We start from the raw sequence: 22,838 nt of genomic DNA, 5'->3' as shown, positions 1-22,838 counted from the left end.
TGGAATGGCAGTGCACACAGGTGTGGTACACCTGTCACACTGTAACACAAATGTCCTAAGGTGAACTCAGATATGATGCATGGAAGTGAGGCCAGACAGTTCAATCTTGGTTTTCTAAGACCAGAGACTCTGACTACTCATAGTTTTAGAAAACTATGAGGTGTATTTTTGCAAGCAGGCTTTCATGTATTGTCTTGACATCTTTGCCATAAAGCCCAGTTTAGTGGTGGTTTTTGCCATCTCCACAAAGTTTCTCTGGAGCTCAGTGTATTTACTGAAATAAATTAACTTTGTCATGATATTCTAATTTTATGACCAGCACCTGTAAATAGCCCTTAAGCTCAGCCTTCTGTGAAAAGACAATGGCAAAAGCAAGAGGGAAAATAGAAGAATTTCAGCGAATACCAAGTGGAGGCAAGGAAAAACTTACTATTTGTTGGTTTAAAGAGTGATATAATCAACAAAAGGAAGTTGATTGAGTGACGTAGCGTGTCAGAGAAACTCAAGTTCACAAAGTCGCACAGTGCCCAAAATAAAAAAGTTGTCACATATCAAAGTCGCCGTGAAAAGGCGAGTCGTAGCCCACTGTCTGAGTGTCACATGAAAGCTTATTAGGGTACAGTGAAAAAAAAAAGGCACACAGTGGAGGAAAAAGCATGAAATGTCAACTTTAATCTCTAAATTTCCATTTTAATCACGTAGTTTATTTTGTCATTAAAGTAGAACATCATAAACTTCATCCTAAATCGTTTCATTTACTAGATTCTCAATCCCATCGTAACTAAAGTAACATGTTAAATGCTTTATTTTGTATTTGATCTTCTATATGCTGTATGTGTGTGAATCAGTACATGCTTTCGGGCTTTCTCTTCCTCCGACAGGACACAGAATCCATGACATTCATAATATTACAGCTCTCTGAATAATTAAAATACTGAGATGTATACGTGTTATCATTTTCATGATGATAGGAGTTAAAGCATGTTATTAAATATGGGAACACAGTGGCGCAGTGATTGTTCATGTCTCACGCAAGATACTTGCTGCGCCATGCACGACCTTCGATGAAATACTTTATTGTAGCAGTACTGTCTCTTTCAAACGTACTAACCTCCAATTCCTGTCCTTACTTTTCTTTCTCCAAAAACCCAATCGCCACGCAATCAGTTCTGTAATAGACGTTAAGCCATCTGTACGCTTAGAAAACCAATTCTTCAAAACTTTTAAGGAACATAAATATCTTCGTAGTACATGTTTAATTATTCTATCCATCTGTCCTTCCAGTGTCGCGTCAGCACCAGCAAGAATACAGCGCGAGGCAGGAACAATCCGTGAACGGAGCACTAGCTCCTTGCTAGTGCTGCGGCACAGTGTAGTTAAAGTTAAAGTTTTATCTGTATAATATAATAAAAATATTTTGCTGCATTTCATCTTTAAAATGATATCATCATCATATGTAAATACGCGCTTTATAAAGTGGCTCAGGTTGTGCAATATTATAACTGTAGTGCAAGTTTGCAGTGAGGTAAATGTACTTATAAGTACAAACAGTTCTACAAGGAGCACTTGATGGTCTGATTGAGTGCGCTTATAGTTCTTGGGATGAAACTGTTTCTGAACCGCGAGGTTCCTACAGGAAAAACTCTGAAGTGTTTGTCATATGAGAGGAGTTCAATAAACAGCATGGCTGAGTCAGCATGTGCTTGATGCTGTTTACTGATAATTCTCTTTCCGATCGGCTGCTGTACAGTTGCAATTAACACTCAGATACAGTGATATAAATACTCTGAGTGGTGCAGTGAGAATAATATGGAAAAAGATGATCCGATGTGGCAACACCTAACGGGAGCACCTGAAAGAAGAAGAAGGTGCAATGACAGTAACAACGCTAAAGCAGTTATAGTATTTGGAATAGTTTGACCATTCTGTGGACCATTATAGTGTTACAGGTTAATTACAATCAGATGCATTAAACTAATAAACAATATGTGGTTAATTTCAGTGTATTTATAAAGCCGCGTCAGGGATGAAAAAAAGAATGGGTAACCACACAGGAGCAGTAGCACTGCTTTGACGCTGGGTGCCACCAGTTTGCACAACCGAGCAGAGAACTTCTGTACGACAGGGTATGAGCTACCGTGGAAATGTGAGTGGCTTTACGCCAAGTTTAGGTTTTATACATCGTGATTTGAACGTGGAAACGTTCTCACGCAACATTTTTGTGTGTACGCACTGTTTATACATGAGACCCCTGGTTACTAAGGAACATTCTGTAGTTTTGGGACAGCACCACATTTTCCATCAACAGCGCAACCCCTTAAATACCAGAGTGATAATTCTTTTGTATCCATTATTTGGAAAACACCTTAAAACGAACATAGTGCAAAATTCTCTCTCATATTTCTGGCTTCTGAACTTTTGGTTTTCCCTGTAACTTTGCATCCATCAGGTGCATCCATTACTCCTGCCATTTTATTCTGACACAGCTGCCATAGTAACTGAATATGGTCTACCGGAGTTTAAGAAATAGTCAGCTATTAAATGAGCCTCTTTAAGTTTAAGATGGTATAAAAGTATGTAATATTTGAACAGCTTCTTTGTATATTCTGGCAGCAGGTTTCCTAAAATTAATTGAAGATGAGCAAACTCCCTTTGATACCGTTGGATGAAATTGGAACTCGATGGTCATGGTCCTCTGTAGGAGGCCTCCTGCTTTACTACAGTGTTCTGCTGACCCATATGGGAAGGTGATGACAGACAAGACTGAGATCTGGAATCCTAAGCAGGATGGGCAGTAAAAGGTCTCTGAGGCCCTGGCATCTGCAACTCCTGAGAGTATTCAGCTAATGGGTGTACACTTTGATCAAGTCGTCTAAAGGAGGTAGGGGTTTCTGTCACAAGGCTATGAAAGAGACAGAGAACTTTAATCACTCACAGGCTCCTAATTAAAGTGTTGGACTGGTGTGGGTTCCAGATTAAAGGCAGGTTCTTCAGTGAATCAGGCAGCTTGCACAATCAGGCAGAGGGCTGACCTTAATATCTCTTATTATGGCATTGATCATCCCCTGATTGGAGTATGACAGGTATTCTTGTGGACTCCCGTTTCCACGTTCACTCCGAGATGTATACATACATAAAGCCTCCCCCCTTGCATGCGCAAGTTTCAGCTCAGTTTTGCAAACTGGCGGCACCCAGCATTTTCCAATACACCGAAATTAATTGCATATTGTTTACAAATTTAATTCACGTGATTGTAATCATTCTGTAACAATATAATAATGCACAGAATGGCCAAACTATTCCAACTACCATGGCTGCTTTAGTATTGTTAGAAGACATCGCAAATGGGAGAACTAGAAGAGAACGTGTGTTTATAGATTATGATAACTGGCTTCTAAGTCGATTACGATTTCCAACAGCTGTCCTCTTGGAGCTGTGTACTGAACTGGCGCCGGCTTTACAGAGACAGACTTTAAGAATTGTGCTCAACCTGCTTCTTTGCAAGTTCTGTCCACTCTCAAGATTTTAGCCACAGGAGCTTTTCAACGTGCACTTGCTGACTTATCGGGTACTTCTCAGTCATCACTGAGTCGTGCCATGCCAGCTGTATAAGATGATACTATCCACTTGTCATCCAGATGTATAAGATTTTCTTACACTGTGGTTGAACTGGGAAACATCAAAGAGCAATTTGCAGCAATATCAGGTTTTGCCAATGTAATCAGAGCAGTCCACTGCATGCACATAGCTATTGCAATGGCGCTGGACAAGTTAAATCAGCCAGGGATGAATCACCAAAAAAATAAGCTGGCATTACGTCGTATATACAGTAGGTGGGGAACCTATTGAAATGGCAGCTCTGGACAGTCATAGGTGCTTTTTCCAACTAGTGCAACAAAAGTCAAGCAGTCCTTTTAAGGATTAAGAGTAGAGAATCGATCCGTTGTTGTACTCGGTGCCAACACTCACTATAAAGGCACATTCAGAGAATGAATTTGCTTATATAAATAGAAAGCATTTCCACTCTATTAATGTGCTACTCTATAGTGCAGAAAATGTGTGTCGCATTGTGCAAGCATGTAGCGTGCGGTATGATGAACCTGACCCACCAAATGATCAGCCAAATTGGACAGTGTTGCAACTTCGTTTGAATGTGATTAGCAGAATGTAAAATCAGGTAATCAGATGCCGCATTTATTTTTTAACCAATTCATTTAATTTGTGGTCAATATCACATAATACAGCTCTTATATTCCTGAATTCATTGCACACATCTTTTACAGCATCCACTATTGCCTTTTGTGACACAGAACAGCGTCCATCTGCAACAGCCAGATGGTCACCCAGCAGTTTCAGAGACAGAGGTGTATGTGTAACCAAAGACATGCCCGGCACAACAGCACCATCACTGCCTGACCATCGCACGGGGGTCAGCTTTTGTAATATTGTCTGAAATGGAATAAACAGACGGTGGGCTGTGACTCGCCTTTTCATATCGACTGCAATATCTGACCATTTCTTTTTTATTTCGGGCACTTGGTGACTTTCTAAACTTGAACTTTCGAGTGTCTTCTCCACTTTTGTTGCTTATACCACTGCGTAAGCCAACAAATAGATTTTCCTTGCCTCCACCTCATATTCGCTGAAATTCTTCTTTTTTTTATGTGCTTTTGCCATTGTCTTTTAACCAAACACTGAATGGAGGTGATATTTATATTGATTTGCATATTAAAATATGCAAAATACTAGGAAGAATTGGGGTGTGGCGGCAGGCGGGTGCGCATGTGTTACATTTCAATGCTGAATGGGATTTAAGGAGTGGAAGTGCGTGAAAGTTGGCTTACACATGGTTTTGTGCATCTGGATTTTTTGTTTGTATGCACATATCCACTTTTGTCTTAACGCCATGTTTTAGTGTGATTTCTATGCACAGTGTTTATACATGAGGCCCCTAATCTGCAATAGAAATGAAATCTTGCTGTACTTCCTTGTGCCCTGCTTTGTGCCCCAGGAAATACAAATTATTGTCAATATAGTAATAATCCAATTGTCCATCAATCACTCAGAATACTGTATGGGACATGTACAGGAAGCACTTGTCTGCACCTGTACATGATAATCACCTTTTTCTCTACCTTCTTAAACTTACACAGTATTTAATATCTGGAAAAAGTCCAGGATTAAAAGACTTAGATAATTGTATATAGATAATGTTGTTGCATCTTATGAACAGTTGCTCTTCAAATTTAACTTCCCATCCACACAATTTTTCCACTATTTTCAAATCAGAAACTTAGCTAAAAGGAACCTGCCCAATTTTACTTTTCTATTCTAGAAGAAATATTGATCAGTCTCTGAAGACTCGGACAGCATCACCATAATATATAAAAACATTTTGAAATCCTTTCCTTTCAAAGATCCCAGTGTACAGTGGGGTAAGGATCTTTCACTTAACTCTCTGAAAATGAGTGGAAGGCAGCCATGCATAGAATACAGTCTAGCTCCATATGTGCAAAACACTCTCTTATTCAACTTAAAATCTTTTGTCGAGCATATTTATCTCATTTAAAACTGTCCAAAATGCATAAAGACAAAGATCCAACATATGAGCATTGCAGTATAGCTCCAGCCACACTGGGTCACATGTTTTAGGTGTGCACCAAATTCACATCATTCTGGACAAAAATTGTTGAATGTCTGTCAGACAGCCTTGGTGTCACATTCACTCCTAACCCATTAACAGCTATGATTGGTGTACTCCCAGATAAGGTAGAGAAGGACAAATTGATTGTAATTGCCTATACCACACTACTATCACGTAAACTTGTCTTGCTCAAATGGAAGAATCCCAACCCACCTTTTATAAGCTGGTGGATAAGTGATGTTCTGTATTTTTAGAAATTGGAAAAAATCAAATTCTTGCTTAGAGGATCTGTTCACAACTTTTTTTAAAAATTTGGCAGAAATTAATTAATAAAATTTTATATCATTTTTTCTTTTTCTAAAAATTTCTACCCATGCTGCTGGCTCTCCTCTCTTTCTCTTTGGTTGGGGTTGAATTCTGTTTTGTTGGTTTTGTCTCTTTTTGATTCTGTTTTGTCATTTTAACTTCTGTTGTTTTTTTCTTCTTTTTCTAAAGTGATTTGTTGTAGAAGTTCAGCTTGATTCTATGGAATGTTATTTTCTTCAAATTAAAAAAAAATATGTTAAATGGATGATACATTATGACTGTTAAATCTTTTTCCTGTAAATCCTACAATTGAATTGTATACAAAATTATAAGAATAAATAATAATTTACATGTTTTGTTGTTGCTTGATACCTTTCATTTTCTTGCTAGCACAGCTATAGTGCAGATACAAATACCAATTATACAGATTGCACTGTATGTGCCTAATGATATAATTGGTTGAATGGTGCAATGTAGTAAAGCTCTTTTGTTCTTGTGTAATAAAGGTAAGGGGAATTGAATAACTGAATTGTCAAAATAGAACAAGGAACTATACTTATCTTGATTGTCGCAAATTATGGGGATGGGTGTGTTGAATGTAAGCACAGCTTTCAGTTTGAAAAACTTGATAGACTGAGGATTTTGTCAAATTTTGTAAATGTTAATACTAAATAGCCAGAGCTGATCAGTGACAAGTGGGAATGTATGAAGGTTTCTAACCTTACACTCACTTTTGGAACAGTATAGAAAAGAATTTACATGTTCTATAGCAGTGTTCTAGACTCAATATTTAATGTAATAAAAATGTATTGACTCTTTTTAGGCTGAGCCCATGGTGGTGCCACAGATTGACCTAACACCAACGTTGGCACTTCTGCTTGGTATTCCAATTCCTTATAGTAGCATTGGAAAGGTGATGGTTCAACTCATCCCATCAGGAGACCTCTTCGATCATAATGCACAGGAGCTTCAACAGGCTGAAGCTCTCTTCGTTAATGCTAAGCAGGTATTAAAAATGGGGTTCCATTATTATGGCATGTCCTATTATGAATTGATGTAACATATGAATGTTATAATTTTGCATTTTAGTTGAATATTTCAATCCATTTTAGATAGTATGTGATTAACAGAGTATGTGTTTAGAGTGCTTTCGAAGGTTTATAAATATAATACAGCAGGTAATAGTTACCTGCTAAATCATTCAAAATTTACATAACACACATACGAGGTGAGACACAAAAATAACCAGACTGGGCTTGGGGCTTTCCTGGAAAACCGGACATGAATCTTAGAACTATATCCCCTCCTACATGCCCTGTCAAAATTTGAACAACAATCGCTACACAAGTTGCCGCGATAATGTTGGGTGAAAGAATCGAACAGTGAATCAACATCAAATTTCTCGCAAATTTTCTCTTTTTCCTTAAAGCAGTTTTTGACTGACAAAAACATTCCTGTCCTCAGTCATCCTTCCTATTCGCCCGATTTAGCTCCCTGCGATTTTTACTTGTTCCCAAAAAGTCAAAAGCGATCTGAAGGGAACACATTTTTCTTCAATGGATGAAGTGAAGACAAAAACAGCAAGCCTATTGAAGAGCCTCAAGCAAGAAGATTTCCAGCACTATTTCAGTCAATGGGAGATACGTATGGAGCGGTGTAGAGATTGGGAGGGGGAGTTTATAGAAGGTGACAATGTTTAGAATGCTGTAATTCATCAATAAATTTTTTTTTTTTTTACCAATCCAGTTATTTTTGTGTCTCACCTCATACATAAGGCACATACTGTATGAAAGTACTTAACCAATACTGCAAAGATCAATGTCTTAAGACTTCAATTACATTTTAACTAACTAGTAGACATTCTAGCTATCAAGATATAGTCAGTTGATGCCAGGTGAAAAACATAAACACTTTACTTCCTGAAGAAAGTAAACCTCTGGGGTGGGTCCAAAATCATCTGAAACCAGCAGAGTCACAGTTTTGCTGACTTAAGCCACATGACACCTGTCCCCTTTTAAAGTTTACAATTATATAATGATCAAACAAGCCAAAGTCTATAATGGTAGTATAATATAATTGTCTGCTGCTGCATCAGTAACTATCAGTGATTCCCCATTAGTCTGTTATAGTAGTAATATATAGTTATAGTAGTTATCTGGCTAGGAATAGTTGCTTAGTCAATTTAGCAGTGACAACACATTCTATTCCAGAATAAAGAGAAAAAAGCAAAGGGTAACAGATGCTAACACTTACTGATTTTTGTATGTATAAAATATCTATTTTATTTAGTAGAATGTTGTGGTCAATCATGGTGGTAGCTTTGGTTCAGTGTATCAGCCACTAATATCATTAATGTTTCCTCTTTTGGAAGATTATTGACAAAAATGTTTTTGTGCTGTAATTTTTCAGCTTGATTGTAGTGTTACATTGAAAACAGACTGAAGGAGTTTAATGTTTTCCGTAATATGATTGAAGTGTTTAAAATTTTAAAAAGAATTCGTGTTTTTCAACCAGTGTGCTGCTGCAGAGTGGTGCAACATGAAAGCTACCGAGGGGTACCATGGAAATAATAGTATAGTGCACCTGGGTCTGAACCTGAGAGGTACAAGCTCCGCAGGTGGTCGAGACCTGTCTGAGGAGGACAGGACTACCTGGAGAAGCTGGCTTTAACGCAGTCCTGTAATCGCTGTGTTGCAGACATGTCTCCTGGCTGCTAGTGTCCACCTGCCTGGGTGTGTTGTTGTCAGTGAGTCTCTCAGGACCAATGGATAATGGACATACAAGTTACCTCTGAGGCAAGGGACGAAGCAGCTGGGAGATGCTAGTAAAATGGTCACTAAGTGCCATGCCTGTGAACGCTGATCAGAGCTACTTTTTTACTGGCTTCTGGGGGTAGTCCCACCCTTTTGGACAGTTAAGCAAGTGAATGAAATACAATACCTGTTTATGGTTAGGAAGATAGTGGTGTGCCTTTGGATGTTTTTGGTTATAAAAATTGTGCCACCAAATTAAAAATTGGTTGGGAAATACTGGTACCAGCTGTTATTGAAACTACATTTTGCAACAAGAACATAGGGACACTGTTGTACACTTGTTAAGGGCAGATTTTGTATAACAGTTAAACAATTTTTCTTCATGTAAAGAATTTGATTTACCTTTATTCCAAATTGAAATGAATTTGAAAGAAATATTGCTTTATTCAACACAACTGATTTATGTTTAGTTAGAACTGTGGAAGCATGACTGAGCAAAATGATTTGTTCTAATGATGAGGTATTTATGCTGAAAAGCAGCTGCTTGCGGTACTGCTTTCTTTGAGTGTGTCTTTCGATACAATACTTTCCTTTAAGAACAGGGACACTGTTGTTCAAGGACTGAGTCTGGACCAGACACCAGAAGATTGGCAGCAGCATGTAATTCTTGAGTTTGTTATATACTAATACTATTTACTGTATTAACATTTAATATGTTTATATACCTGTATGATAGAACTATTAGCTATTGTTTATATTAACTACTTAATCTTGCCTTACTGTTATTGAAGGTTTTAATATTTACATTGTAGCTGTGTTTTTCCAAAGTTCAGCAACTGTAACTTAAAAAATGGGCTTCAACAAAAGCCTGATGTGCAGAAATGATTCTACAGACAAAATATCTTTGTTTATAAAAGTTTAGTTAAGTTTCAAAGTAAAACAGTTCACACAAAAAAGAAAATTACAATAGCAAAAAAGGGAAAAATTCATGTTAAGAAAAATTCAGTTCTAAGCTTAATCTTGTTAAATCTTAAATCGTTACTATTTACTTATCATTTCTGAACCATTTCAAAACGGTCAGAAAACTGTATGCTTATCCCATTTCTAAGTTGAAATGGGTCTTTCAAGTCCCTGCTTACTGGGACCTGTTCTAAACACAACTGAACCTATTATCACACTGTTTCTTAGTTATAGTAAGAAGGTTCTATCTCTTACTAACTTATAGGGGGAAATGACTATACCATTGTTTATGAGTATGGAAGAAATTATATTCTATTCAAATTAAGCAAACATTAATATGAGTTTAACTCAAAACTTTAACTTTCTAAAATTGGCTCTTACATACATGCACATGAAACGTTTGTTTTCTTAATAGAGCAGAATCCAAATTTAACATTCCCATGTTTAAAACGTTTCTAAATTTTACTTTTTTGAGTGGTATGTTTGTTTTGGGGAAAAAAAAAGCAATGTTTGTGTAATACTTAATTTTCGTTTTATAATTACAGGTAGACTCACTAATCTGGCACCACCGAGACCTGAGGAGTGCCGGATTAGTGAAAATGCCAGATTACAGAAGTATCACCTCTAAACAGTAGCTAAACACCTCATCATACCTTTAAAATATCATGTAAACCAGTGCAAGTTGGATGATAAAGTAAACAGAAACATTAAGTGAACCTGTATTGAAAATATACAAAAAAAAAAAAATTAAAAATGGTACAGTACCAACATTTTGGTATTTTCAGTACCCGAAGTAAACGTCATATTTTCTCTAGGTCACCCCACCAAACAGTCCACCAAGACACCAACCTCTTATTGCTTCGACATGCATTGACATAATATCAAAGGCTATAATAATCAACCATGAAGTAGTATAGTGGGAAAAACTAGACTTGATGTTATTTTGGACAACCTGGGAAAACAGGATGGATGAGGTTGTTGGGCTGAATGGCCTACTCTCATCATAATTATTTTAATGTTCTATTGTACTAAAAACAATGAACCTCTTAAAACACAAACAGGTAGGTTATTGTAGACATGATGTAAAATGTTAAGTTTAAGTGGTATATGACATTTTAGATAACAATTATTTAAATATAAAGTTAAATGCCTTTTTTATCAAAGATATTAATATGGATAGTTTTATTTAAAACAAAATTTTATTAAAATATTGCTAGAAACAGTTTAATTCTTAAAACTTATCTTAACTATTTACAAATAGTAATAGCTGCATATGGTAAAGGAATAAACAACTAGTTTTGGATTTTTGATAGCACTTGTGCAGTGTTGATAATTATTCTTCTGCATATACCGCCCTCCTTCACTCCTCATGAGGGTTAGGTTCCAAGGCAAAATGTGAAATCAACGAATATCTGATGCCATTTTCCATCCCTGAGACAGAAGTTGCACCATAAAATTGAGCCAAACTATTACATGTAACATTCGCTTCCATGCGGTGCAAAGTATTAGCCTTCACCCTTATGCATATTTAAACATCTTTCTTAATTAAAAGTGAAGTTAAAGGAATTAATAAAAGTATACCTTACTTAGTCCTACGTAATAATTTCCTTACTTAGTATTAAAAAAAAACAAGGAATATGGAAATCATTAATATTTTTTGTGGCACAGGTAGTGAATTCTTCATAATGTAACAACAAATGAGAGGAATGTATGTATTGTTTGAGGGGGTTTTATAGGCATAATGGAGATTTCAGCATAGGGTTTATAAAGAAGGAAATTAGTAATACTTGATTTATCTTGCTAATATTAATCACTTTCATTTGCTTAAAAAACAAATATTACTTAAAATAAGTACTAAAATAGTAATGTGAATATGTGATTCAGGATATTATCATTTATACAAACTCTTTAAAAATATTTTGTAACAACACACACTATTGAAATCAGATTTTTTAGAAAATTGCTGTGTCAGGTTTGTGACATTTGCTGTTGTGAGATGTACAGTATGTTTACATGAATATATGGTAGAGACATTGGATGGTTATTAACACTTACTAAAGAGAAATATATAATGGATTTGTCAACAGAAATTCCTGTTTCTATCTAAATGTCTCCCTCCCTTTTCACATTTTTCTCAACTTTAGTGTTCCTAAGCAGAATCAAATTTGTCAGGTCAAAATTAAGAAGTCATAACAATAATGCAAAAAGCCCTTACTGGAAGTTCCATTTTTGTCTGTCTGTCTACTTGAAACAACTAGGCTCCCAGTAGTCCAATTATGTTGAAATTTGGCAAACATATTCTTTAGAAATATTTGTTGGGAATGCTCCCATTTTTGTTTGGATATCTCAAATTCAGAGTACTGTACAAATTTTTTTAAATTTTGCTATTTCAAAATCTCCCCTTGAAAAACATTCTGCACAACTTCAATTAATGATTACTTTACTGTTTGGCTTCAGAACCTCAACAAATAACACAAATTTACTGTTCACAGAATTGCTTTCAGCAGTAAAATATGCTGTTTTGGCAGCCTCACTAGCTGCATAACTGTGAGAGTATGTGCTTCAGTCCACAACTGGTCACAGTTGGATGCCGATCTATGAGAGTCTTTCTTAATGTACTTTCTCCAGTAATGCATGAGAACATTTTTCTCTGCCACCACTACAAAGTACATGGTAGTAAGTAACATGCAAAAAAATATTTTTGAGTGGAGTATTCCTTTAAAAAGACAATTGATTATTTGTGGCCAAACCAGGTTTCTCCTTCTTCGGCCACTCTGCTTTGCCACTCTCAATTTCTCCATCTCAATGTGCTTCCAGCAGCATCGCCCTAAGCTTGCACATACACGTAGCTAGCTGTGACTCTCACCATTCACCTGGGTTCAGCAGCAACAGCACCTGCCACACTTTCCTCAATTCCATGAGCTGATCCAAAGCCAGGATCCTGCTTGAGGCTCACTCGCAAGCCATGTTACAATGCTAATGGACGGTAGTTGCCAAGGCACAGTTTCATAAAGTTAGACTTTTTAGACTTCTGTTATCTCAGAGGAAACCTTTTCTTAAGTGCTGTCTCTGCCCCGTATGCTGTCAGGAGAGTCTTTTATGGTCAGCTTCTCTCAATAGCCCTTTCCATTCTGGAAAACCATGGCAACTCAGGTTAGAGCCACAGATGTTACAGTACCATTTAATATTAAATCCTTGGGCAATGGGGTCATTTTTAAACACTTACTGAATTAATTTTATTTTGGAATAAACATTTGAGACAGCTCATCTTTTTACCACTGATGGATGCCAAAGTATAATAATGTTCATTACGGTCAGAGAATGTGGTGCTTTGTGTGTTGCTGTATTGAAAAATGATCATTATCTCAACATCATTTCAAATCTCTCATTCAAATGTGTGACACTACAGCTGATCTGTCACTTCACTGTGCTCTCAAAGCGTGAACAAATTGTGTATTTTTTATTTCTAAGCTAATTCTGTGAGATAAAACTAGAAATAACAAAAGCCATTTTCCCATAAAACACAAGCACGATTTCTCTCACATTACTAAATTAATATATGTGCAATTATAACAGGCACAATTCCTACTTATCCTACATTCAATCACTGATAGGCAAACTAAAAAAAAAAAAAAAAAACTTCCTCAAATGTCTTTTTCTTTGTGTTTTCTTGGATGCGAAGTGGGGGTTGTGAGGCTAAGGTCCTGTGCTGGTATCTGGAAGGTTGCTGGTTCAAATCCCATTTCTGCCAGAAGGGATCCTACTCCCCTTTAACTGAAAATTGCTCTGGGGCACTGTACAATGTCTAACCCTGTGCTCTGACCTTCTAAGTTGTTATGTTATATGTGAATCATCACCAAGATTTTCATAAACTTATTCATAATTAAATTTTTAGGTTCATTTGTGTATAGTGTGTGAAGCACCTATTGTGAAAGTTTGTCTGTCTGCATGAAGCAACTCTGCTCCCCATGGACCAATATTACTCTAGTCTTAACATATTAATGCTACTGCAAAAATTAAGCCAGTGTAGGATTTAGAAAACTTGTTGATTTGAATGAAACAGTGTAAACTGCTCATATCATTATTACTTTAATTATAAGCCTGGCATCAGGGATTATTGTTGTAAATGTTAAGTATATTAGTATATTGTATCTCAATCCATAAATTTGAATTATGCAACTAAGAGCACCAATGGAAGGAATTGCGGAATGCTGTAAATAATGCTTTTGATGGGAAATTGTAATCATAAAGTAGTGCCAATCTAAATCAAACAAGTTTCACTCTGAATGACTTGATCAGGGATTGGTAAATTGACTGATTTAAAAAAGCAAATAAATGTCTTTTAGTGCCTTCTTTGTAAGCTTTATGGTAATTTTGTCATAGTGCTTCTTTGATCAGTATATTATAGTACTTGAGAAAGCACATATGTAGTTTTATTTCAAGAATATCCTATAAACAAAGAGGATCCAGGCAGACTTAATGAGACACACACAGAGAGAGAGAGAGAGAGAGAGAGAGAGAGACAAGTCCAGAACAATGGCTTTTACATTATAGAAAGTTTAGTAATAAACTGACAAAAGGGAAAGTTAAGAGTCATACTGGGCATGGAGAGGAATTCCAGACACATGTGTTGTCCAGCTGAACCTAGAGTGGAAGCAAAGGAGCCCCACAGATAGAGACCCTTGTTTTTGGCAGAAATTACAAGAGAAGCTGCTTTAAATGAATTTAATCCTTTTCATTTTGTCCTTTAACTTAAACAGAAATTACTTGTCTGAGTGTGGACAGTGAGCAATTGTTTAGTACATTAGCTGACATTTTGAATTAGACAAAACATACTGTATATAAAGAAGAGTTTGCCTTAACTACTTATGTAATAATAGGCTTATTGACTTAACCAAATTTGTTGATTTTATGTGTAATTTTGTTAAGCATGTTAACCTTGTATATTCTTGATAAAAAATCATATGAAGATTTTATTAGAATTATACCTTGTAATTATAACAAGTTTTTTTTTTTTTTTTTTTTTTTACTTACCTTTTACCTTCTATGCACTGTGCAAACAGCAGCCTCTTGGAGAAGCTCTGTATTTCTCACTGTTTTTCTTTCTGAACCTATAAATAAGTTTCTTAACTTTTTTACTTGTTACTAGTCTTATTTAAGATTAGAATTGATCAGGGCTTTTGATTTGTCACTAATAGTAGCCAATAGAAATCAGATAAATGGATTTTAAATGGATCTTAAACTTACAGACAAATGGCAATACATGCAAACCCAGGTGCTGTCTTATCTTAACTGCCCTTCAAAGGGGCTGTGAACTGGATGGAGTCAAGATGAGGACCCCAAATCTGACTTATGTCTGCAACTCCTGGAAACGTAAGACTTCTTCTTCTTCTTTCGGCTGCTCCCATTAGGGGTTGCCACAGCGGATCATCTTCTTCCATATCTTTCTGTCCTCTGCATCATGTTCTGTTACACCCATCACCTGCATGTCCTCTCTCACCACATCCATAAACCTTCTCTTAGGCCTTCCTCTTTTTCTCTTGCCTGGCAGCTCTATCCTTAGCATCCTTCTCCCAATATACTCGACATCTCTCCTCTGCATGTGTCCAAACCAGCGCAATCTTGCCACTCTGACTTTGTCTCCCAACCGTCCAACGTGAGCTGACCCTCTAATGTACTCATTTCTAATCCTATCCATCCTGGTCACACCCAGTGCAAATCTTACTACCTACCTCCAGTTCTGTCTCCTGCTTTCTGGTCAGTGCACCGTCTCCAACCCATATAACATAGCTGGTCTCACTACTGTCCTGTAGACCTTCCCTTTCACTCTTGCTGATATCTGTCTGTCACAAATCACTCCTGACCCTCTTCTCCACCCATTCCACCCTGCCTGCACTCTCTTTTTCACCTCTCTTCCACAGTCCTTATTACTCTGTACTGTTGATCCCAAGTATTTAAACCCATCCACCTTCACCAACTCTACTCCTTGCATCCTCACCATTCTACTGACTCCCTCTCATTTACACACATGTATTCTGTCTTGTTCCTACTGACCTTCGTAACTTTCCTCTCCAGAGCATAGCTCCACCTCTCCAGGGTTTCTTCATCCTGCTCCCTACTATCGCTGCAGATCACAGTGTCATCAGCAAACATCATAGTCCATGGGGACTCCTGTCTAATCTCGTCTGTCAACCTGTCCATCAACATTGCAAATAAGAAAGGGCTCAGAGCTGATCCCTGGTTTAATCCCACCTCCACCTTGAATGCATCTGTCACTCCTACCGCAGACCTCACCATGGTCACACTTCCCTCGTACATATCCTGAACAACTCTTACATACTTCTCTACCACTTTCGACTTCCTCCACAACTGCTCTCGAGGCACCCTGTCATATGCTTTCTCCAGGTCCTCAAAGACACAATGCAACTCCTTCTGGCCTTCTCTATACTTGTCCATCAGCACCCTCAAAGCAAACATAGCATCTGTGGTGCTCTTTCTTGGCATGAAACCATACTGCTGCTCACTAATCATCACCTCACTTCTTAACCTAGCTTCCACTACTCTTTCCCATAACTTCATGCTGTGGCTCATCAATTTTACCCCTCTGTAGTTACTACAATCCTGTACATCCCCCTTATTCTTAAATATCAGCACCAGTACACTTCTACTCCGCTCTTAAGGCATCCTCTCACTTTCCAAGATTCCATTAAAAAATCTGGTTAAAATCTCCACTGCCATATCTCCTAAATCCCTCCATGCTTCCATGGGCATGTCATCTGGACCAACTGCTTTTCCATTCTTCATCCTCTTCATTGCTGTCTTTATTTCCTCCTTGCTAAACCATTGCACTTCCTGATTCCTGATGATCTCCACATCATCCAGCCTCTTCTCTCTCTCATTCTCTTCATTCATCAGCTTCTCAAAGTACTCCTTCCATCTGCTCAACACTCTCCTTGCTTGTGAGTGCGTTTCCATCTTTATCCTTTATGACCCTAACCTGCTACACATGTTTCCCAGCTTGGTCCCTCTGTCTAGCCAATCGGTACAGGTCCTTTTCTCCCTCCTTATTGTCCAGCCTCTCATACAACTCATCATACGCCTTTTCTTTAGCCTTCGCCACCTCTCTCTTCACCTTGCGCCTTATCTCCTTGTACTCTTGTCTACTTTTTGCATCTCTCTGACAATCACACTTCTTCCTTGCCATCCTCTTCCTCTGTATACCATCCTGTACTTCCCCATTCCACCACTCCTGGAAACTTAAGACACATAAAGTTAAGAGAGGGCAACATGCTGATGTGAGCGTAAAAGCAAGGTGAAAAGGTTTTAGAACTGGTATTGTAATGGGAAATTTTTGATTGCTGTGAAATAAGATGGATGAATGTGCTTATAGCGGGTCATTGAGCATACAAGTAGAGTGGTATTTTGTGCTTTATGGAGATCTGGCTTAAACCTAAAATACCTGACACTATTTTAATGCTGGATGATTTTCATCTTATTCAAGCATACAGAGACCCAGAGCGATGTGAAAAAAAGACAGGGGGAACATATTACAGTTAAACTAGAGTTTATAATTCAGACATTAAAATTGTGGGTTTTAGAATTCATTCACGTTACTAGCCCAGCGAGACTAATTATACCATCCTTATTATGTTTATATTCCTCTCTTTGTAAATTGGGGACTTAGCAACAGAAATAATTCATTCTGTTACCCTTTAATGATGACTCACTCCGACCCTGCAGTTAAAATATGTGGTGATATCAACTATATGACTTTGGAAGGAATTTTAACAAATTTCTATTAGTTTGTGACTTGTTCCACCCGAGGAAATAACAAACTGGATGTGCTGTATTCAAATGTTAAAATTTCCTTTACATGTAAACTACTAGCAGCCTTTAAGCAAATCTGACTACAACCTGATTCATCTTATTCTCAGCAGCAAGGCTGTTATTAGACAACATGTGCTAATGAAAAATCTGTGTGAAGAAAAGGAAGCTTACACATCTAAAATAGACAATAAACTCATTCAAAACAACATGAAGGATGTCTGGAATGGGCTGGGTATAATTAGTGGACTCATGCAATCTGTGAATCGGGTGCGAGAAGGGGATATGGCCAAAGCTAACACCCTGAATCAATTTTTTTATTAGATTGTCCCTTCCACTTCCACCTTCGTCTAATAACCAGTCTTCCCACACCATCCCAACTGCATCAACATCTCCTACCACGTCAACTGGAATGGCCAGTGATTAGTCCACCTCTGACCATCATTGTGGGATTTCAGTAACTGAAGACCAAATAAGGAGACAACTGAGGAACCTACACACAATAAAAGTTGCAGGACCAGATGGAGTCAGTCATTGAGTTCTTAAGGCTTGGGCTGATTATGTTTGTGGTGTTCTCTGACTCTTGTTCATTCTGTCTCTAAGGCTTCAGAGGAAAACATCCTGCATTGACCTTTCGGAAAACAAGCAGGCAGCTCTTAACCTTATCACTACAATCCAGTAGAATTTATGTCTCACATCATGAAGACCTTTGAGAGATGGTCCTGGACTGTAGGAGTCCTCTTGTGGTACACCACCTGGATGAAATTTCGTTTACCACTGGACACAAAGGAAGCTTATAGTTTTGTATGGTAAATTTGAGTTTTCATGCTGCAATTCAGCCATTGTCTCCTGCCTTATGTCGCAGTTGCTGTATAGAAGTTCAGTGCATGGTTTATTTTTCTTGTTGCTTTTTCTTGCATTTTACATCTGGAATAAACTAAGTACATACATACATTTTTATACCAGCTTATTCCAGTACTGAGTTATTGTGTGTAGGGACAATGCCTTTTCTGGTAGTGCTGGGCACAGGACAAGAAACAAGCAGCCCAGAGACCAGAGGTCGTCATACATACACTTAAAACCAGTGTTTCTCAGCCACTTTTGAGTCACAGGAGGCTGGTAGGAGCTTGCAAACATTTGTGAGACTTGTTTACGGTCTAATCTGCAAGACTTATTATTCACTTTCTAATTGCACTTTCTTCAACTTATGTGACACCTCGGCTGCCGTTCAATTTTATTTGACATTTGCCGTGGTGCTTCTCCATTCCCGGGGGGTTGGATGGTTTGCTGGTGTGAAGCGAGGACGATTATAAACAGGATTAAAAAAATAATACTTTATGGCACTGTCTATCCCTTTAGGTATTTAGTGAACAACTCACAAGCTGAAACTGTTTTTTCTTTTTTCCTTCCCTCCTTCTCCTCTTTCTCATATGCTTGTGATGCGAGAGGCATGATACATTGACATTTGACCATTTGGACGATTCGGGTCCTCATGTGAAAGTTTGATGGGCACAAGTACAGTATAAGAATAGCTTATCAGTACACTAAGAAACATTGCCTGTTACATATTGTTCATACTGTATGTTAGTAACATGGAGCTGAGTGAGCTGGAGATAAAATCACCTGAGATGAATTTGAGTGTGTCAGGGTAGTCATTTTCTAGTTTCTCAGTACACTGATAAATTATTTGTAAGGCACAACCTATGTTTGCTGCTGGAGGTATATACTGTACACTACCACCATATAGATTTGTTCAGACTCATGTGAAAGACAACGGTGTTACATGGAGATGCACAGCAGTTCAGTATCTCCTGAACTCATTTTACATTTCATTCACATAGCTGTACACCATCCCTGATTAATACAGAAGCACAGCCCTATACAGGTAAATTTACCTTTTGCTACCTGATCTCTGTCTACACAAACTAGTCCCTGAAAGCTGTTTAATTGAAGGATTTAATTCAGTACATCCTCAGATAAGCATGTCTCCGTGAATAACAAGATGCTGGTGCCTGTATGTTCTTAATTGTGAACATGTCAATTTTACTTCTCAAAGACTTTAAGTTGCCAAGTAAAATAGTAGTGAGTGTGGACCTTTTTTCTGTAGCAGGCATCTCCTCCACCACTGTCAATTCTGGTTCACAGATTTCAGTAACTCATTCTGTATTTCTATGTTTAAATCACTCAGATCAAATTGTTTTATAAATAACAGTTCAGAATGTGAATATGTAATCATTTTTGATGAATCCATTCTGTTACTAATAAAATAAACAACAATTGAAAACAAAATTTAAAAACTTACAGTGAAATATTTCAGATAAGGCAAAGATGATCTAAAGATATTCTTTCAGTATTTTTGAAGTAAAAGAGCAGTCAAAGAGTAGGTGAAGTGTATCAGGAATAATAATGAGCAATTAAAATATGTGGACATTGGAAGTGGATAACCACTCAGTAGTAACGGGGGATACTAAGGAGGTACTAAATAATTTGGAAATTGTAGAGGGACAAGTAACTCCTTAGATTAAAGGCTGAAATGTAACAGATCACCTGATAAGATGAGCAGCACATGACAAGAACGGGAGTTTTAGGGAACAGTCAGAACAGGTTCAATCTGGGTAGATTGTATTTTTACTAACAAGGTGGAATTCCACGATGAAGCAACAAAAGGACACAATCAGAGTGGTGTATGTGATGTTGTTTATTTTGATATTCAGAAACCATTTGATAAGGTGCCACACGAGGGTGGGCATTAAACTAAAAGAAGTGGACAATCAGGGTGTAGTGTGTGGATGGGTGCAAAATTAACTAAAACACAGGAAACAAGGTTATGATGCAAGGAACCTTATCATACCTATTTTTAATATGTGTGAATGAATCTCAATAACAAGGTTAAATTGGTACCAAGCTAGGTGTCATGGCATACGATCTAGAATCCATTGAATCATTACAAAGGGACTTTGATAGCATACAGGTTGGGCAGATTTGTGGCAAATGAAATTTAATTTAAGTAAGTGTAATGTATTACACATAGGGAGTAAAATAGTGGACTTGTCACTATCAACCTCCAGGCAGTGTTCAGAAACCATTAATATGGATAACAGAATGTTAGACTGTACAGCAAGATGTGTGAATTACAAGTCAACAGAGAATATGGATAAGCCTTATATTGCACTGGCAAGGCCCTACCTGGAGTACTGAGTGCAGTTTTGGTCTCTGGGCTATAAAAAAGACATTGCGGAACTAGGTAAAGTCCAGAGAATAGTAACTAAGCTGATTCCAGGACTGCAGGGTATGAATTATGAGGAAAGATTGAATGCGTTGAACCTTTTAAGTTTAATAAAGTGGACATTAAGAGGTGACATGATTGAAGTGTTTAATATTATGACCTGAATTTGTACAGTAGATCAATACTGTTACTTTAAAATGAGTTCAACAAGAACACAAGGGAGTAGTTGGAAAATTAAAAGTAACTTTTGTACAAATGTTGTTTTTCTTCACACAGAGAACTATAGACACAGTTATCAAGCAGTGTGGTGGAAAATAGAACTCTAGGAGCCTTAAAAAAACTTGTTCTGGTAAAGATTAGGTGGAAGGATTGACAAACTTTGTGGTCCTTAATTGCCTGTTCTCGCCAAATGTTTTTCTAATATTCTATTGTTTCATTCAGAGTGAGATGTGCCCATCTAGCATATATTTGGTCAATGTTGGTCAATTATTTTTTTTTAACTTTTATTGAATTTATTTAAAGCATATAACATTTCATACAATCAAGTCAAACTTAACAAACTAAATTCAGATCAGCCCCCACCCATGAGAAAGAGAGGAAGGCCAGCAGCCAGAGTAAAACTATTGAGAGTAATAAAGAGAGAAAGGAGTCTTTCCCCCAATATAAATGCTTATTCTAAAATATTATTGATTAGGTCCTACCAGGTTTAAAAAAAAAAATTAAACAGATCCTCTAAGTGAGAATTTGATTTTTTTCCATTTTCAAATAGTATATAATATCCTTTACGCACTGACTTAAAAGATGTGAGTTAGGATTCTTCCAGTTGAACAAGACAAGTCTTTGTGCTAGTAGTGAAGTAAATGCAATTAGTTTGTTTGTCTTTCTCCACTTTAACACTAGAATTACCAAAGCCTATGAAAAAACTTGTAAGCCTGGCCCACCTTAACACTAGAATTACCAGAGTCTACAAAAAAAACTCGTAGATCCGGCCCACATTAAAACCGTTCTCACCTCTCCGCCAGCGTCTTTTGTCTTCTAAATGTGCCAATTAAGACGAGCAGCAAGCAGCCAGCTATTCCATCCCCCACTGTCGCAGAACGTTCACTAAGTTCTCCCAGCTCATGCCTTGTTTGATTATCTGGGAGTGACTGAACTGCTGGAGTTTTAGAGTGGAAATAATAGATCATTATTTGGAACACATGCATTTCATGTGTATTCCGTTTCTACAGTAATCTGTGTAAACACATTGTTAACATAGAAACTTTTTCATATTTTAGTAATAAATGTTACAAAATGTAGGCATAAACTATAGAATGTATGAAGCCTGATTTCCAAAGAGCAAAAACTGTGTTGATGGGATAGTAAATTTGGAGTGTAATTGTTCATAGGATGCGAAGACATCATTTATAATGTGAAATAAATACCCTCAGCACAAAAAAAAGGTTTGAGGCAGCAACCTGTATGCTTGAAGGCTTGCTTGCAAAAAGGCAAAACAAGTTACATAGATGGGTACAGAGTTGAATCCAAAATAGAACTGAAGTTACAGAGAAAGTTGTCTTGTATTTGAGGCAGGCAGGAGGAAGTGATGTCATTGAGGCCTGGATCTGGAAATTACATCCTTGGGGCCGGAACCAGAAGTGTTATGGTATGGTATGTTATGGCAGTGGTATGGGGAGTGAGGGAGGGGCGGAAGCGATTCATATTACGTAGGTGAAAGTAAGCCGACCGGGTGACGTTATTAACTCTTTCAGGGCTGATGTCGACTTTTGTCAAAAGGAGGAGTTGTCGATGGTAATCGACTGTAAACTGTGACAAACCCAACCATTATATTTTAGTTGGACTCTTGTTGCTAGACGGAAAGTTAGATTCATTGATTTAACCGAGATTTCCTGTGCTTGCGTGAGTAGCAAGGCGCAAACAACGGCAAAAATGGCACTGACATTTGGCGAGATGTCAAAGCGAATGCATAAAGCAAAATACTCTGTGGACGACGTTTTGCCTATCATCTCTGAACTGGACTATGACTTGTCGGACTCAGATTTTGATACAAGTGATTGAAAATGAGTGTGAGGTTCTAGCTTCAGCTGATTGGTCCCCAGCTAGTCGTTGTACTGACAATGTTTGC

General features: G+C 37.5%; 1 protein-coding gene across 2 annotated transcripts in view; it reads left to right on the top strand.

Moving 5' to 3' along the window:
* The window catches only part of pigo (phosphatidylinositol glycan anchor biosynthesis, class O), a 278,331-nt gene that overhangs the window by 151,081 nt on the left and 104,412 nt on the right, over window positions 1-22,838 (top strand). For both annotated transcript variants that reach the window (XR_007935452.1, XM_051930081.1), the window contains exon 7: window positions 6,774-6,956. Coding sequence is in view for 1 of the 2 variants with exons in the window: in XM_051930081.1 (XP_051786041.1) it covers window positions 6,774-6,956 (183 nt within the window). In the remaining variant the exon portion in view is untranslated. The remainder of the gene's footprint in view (window positions 1-6,773; window positions 6,957-22,838) is intronic.

Source organism: Erpetoichthys calabaricus, chromosome 7 (assembly GCF_900747795.2).
Source record: "Erpetoichthys calabaricus chromosome 7, fErpCal1.3, whole genome shotgun sequence".
Lineage (NCBI taxonomy): Eukaryota > Metazoa > Chordata > Cladistia > Polypteriformes > Polypteridae > Erpetoichthys > Erpetoichthys calabaricus.
This window is presented reverse-complemented; position numbering and strand designations above follow the sequence as displayed.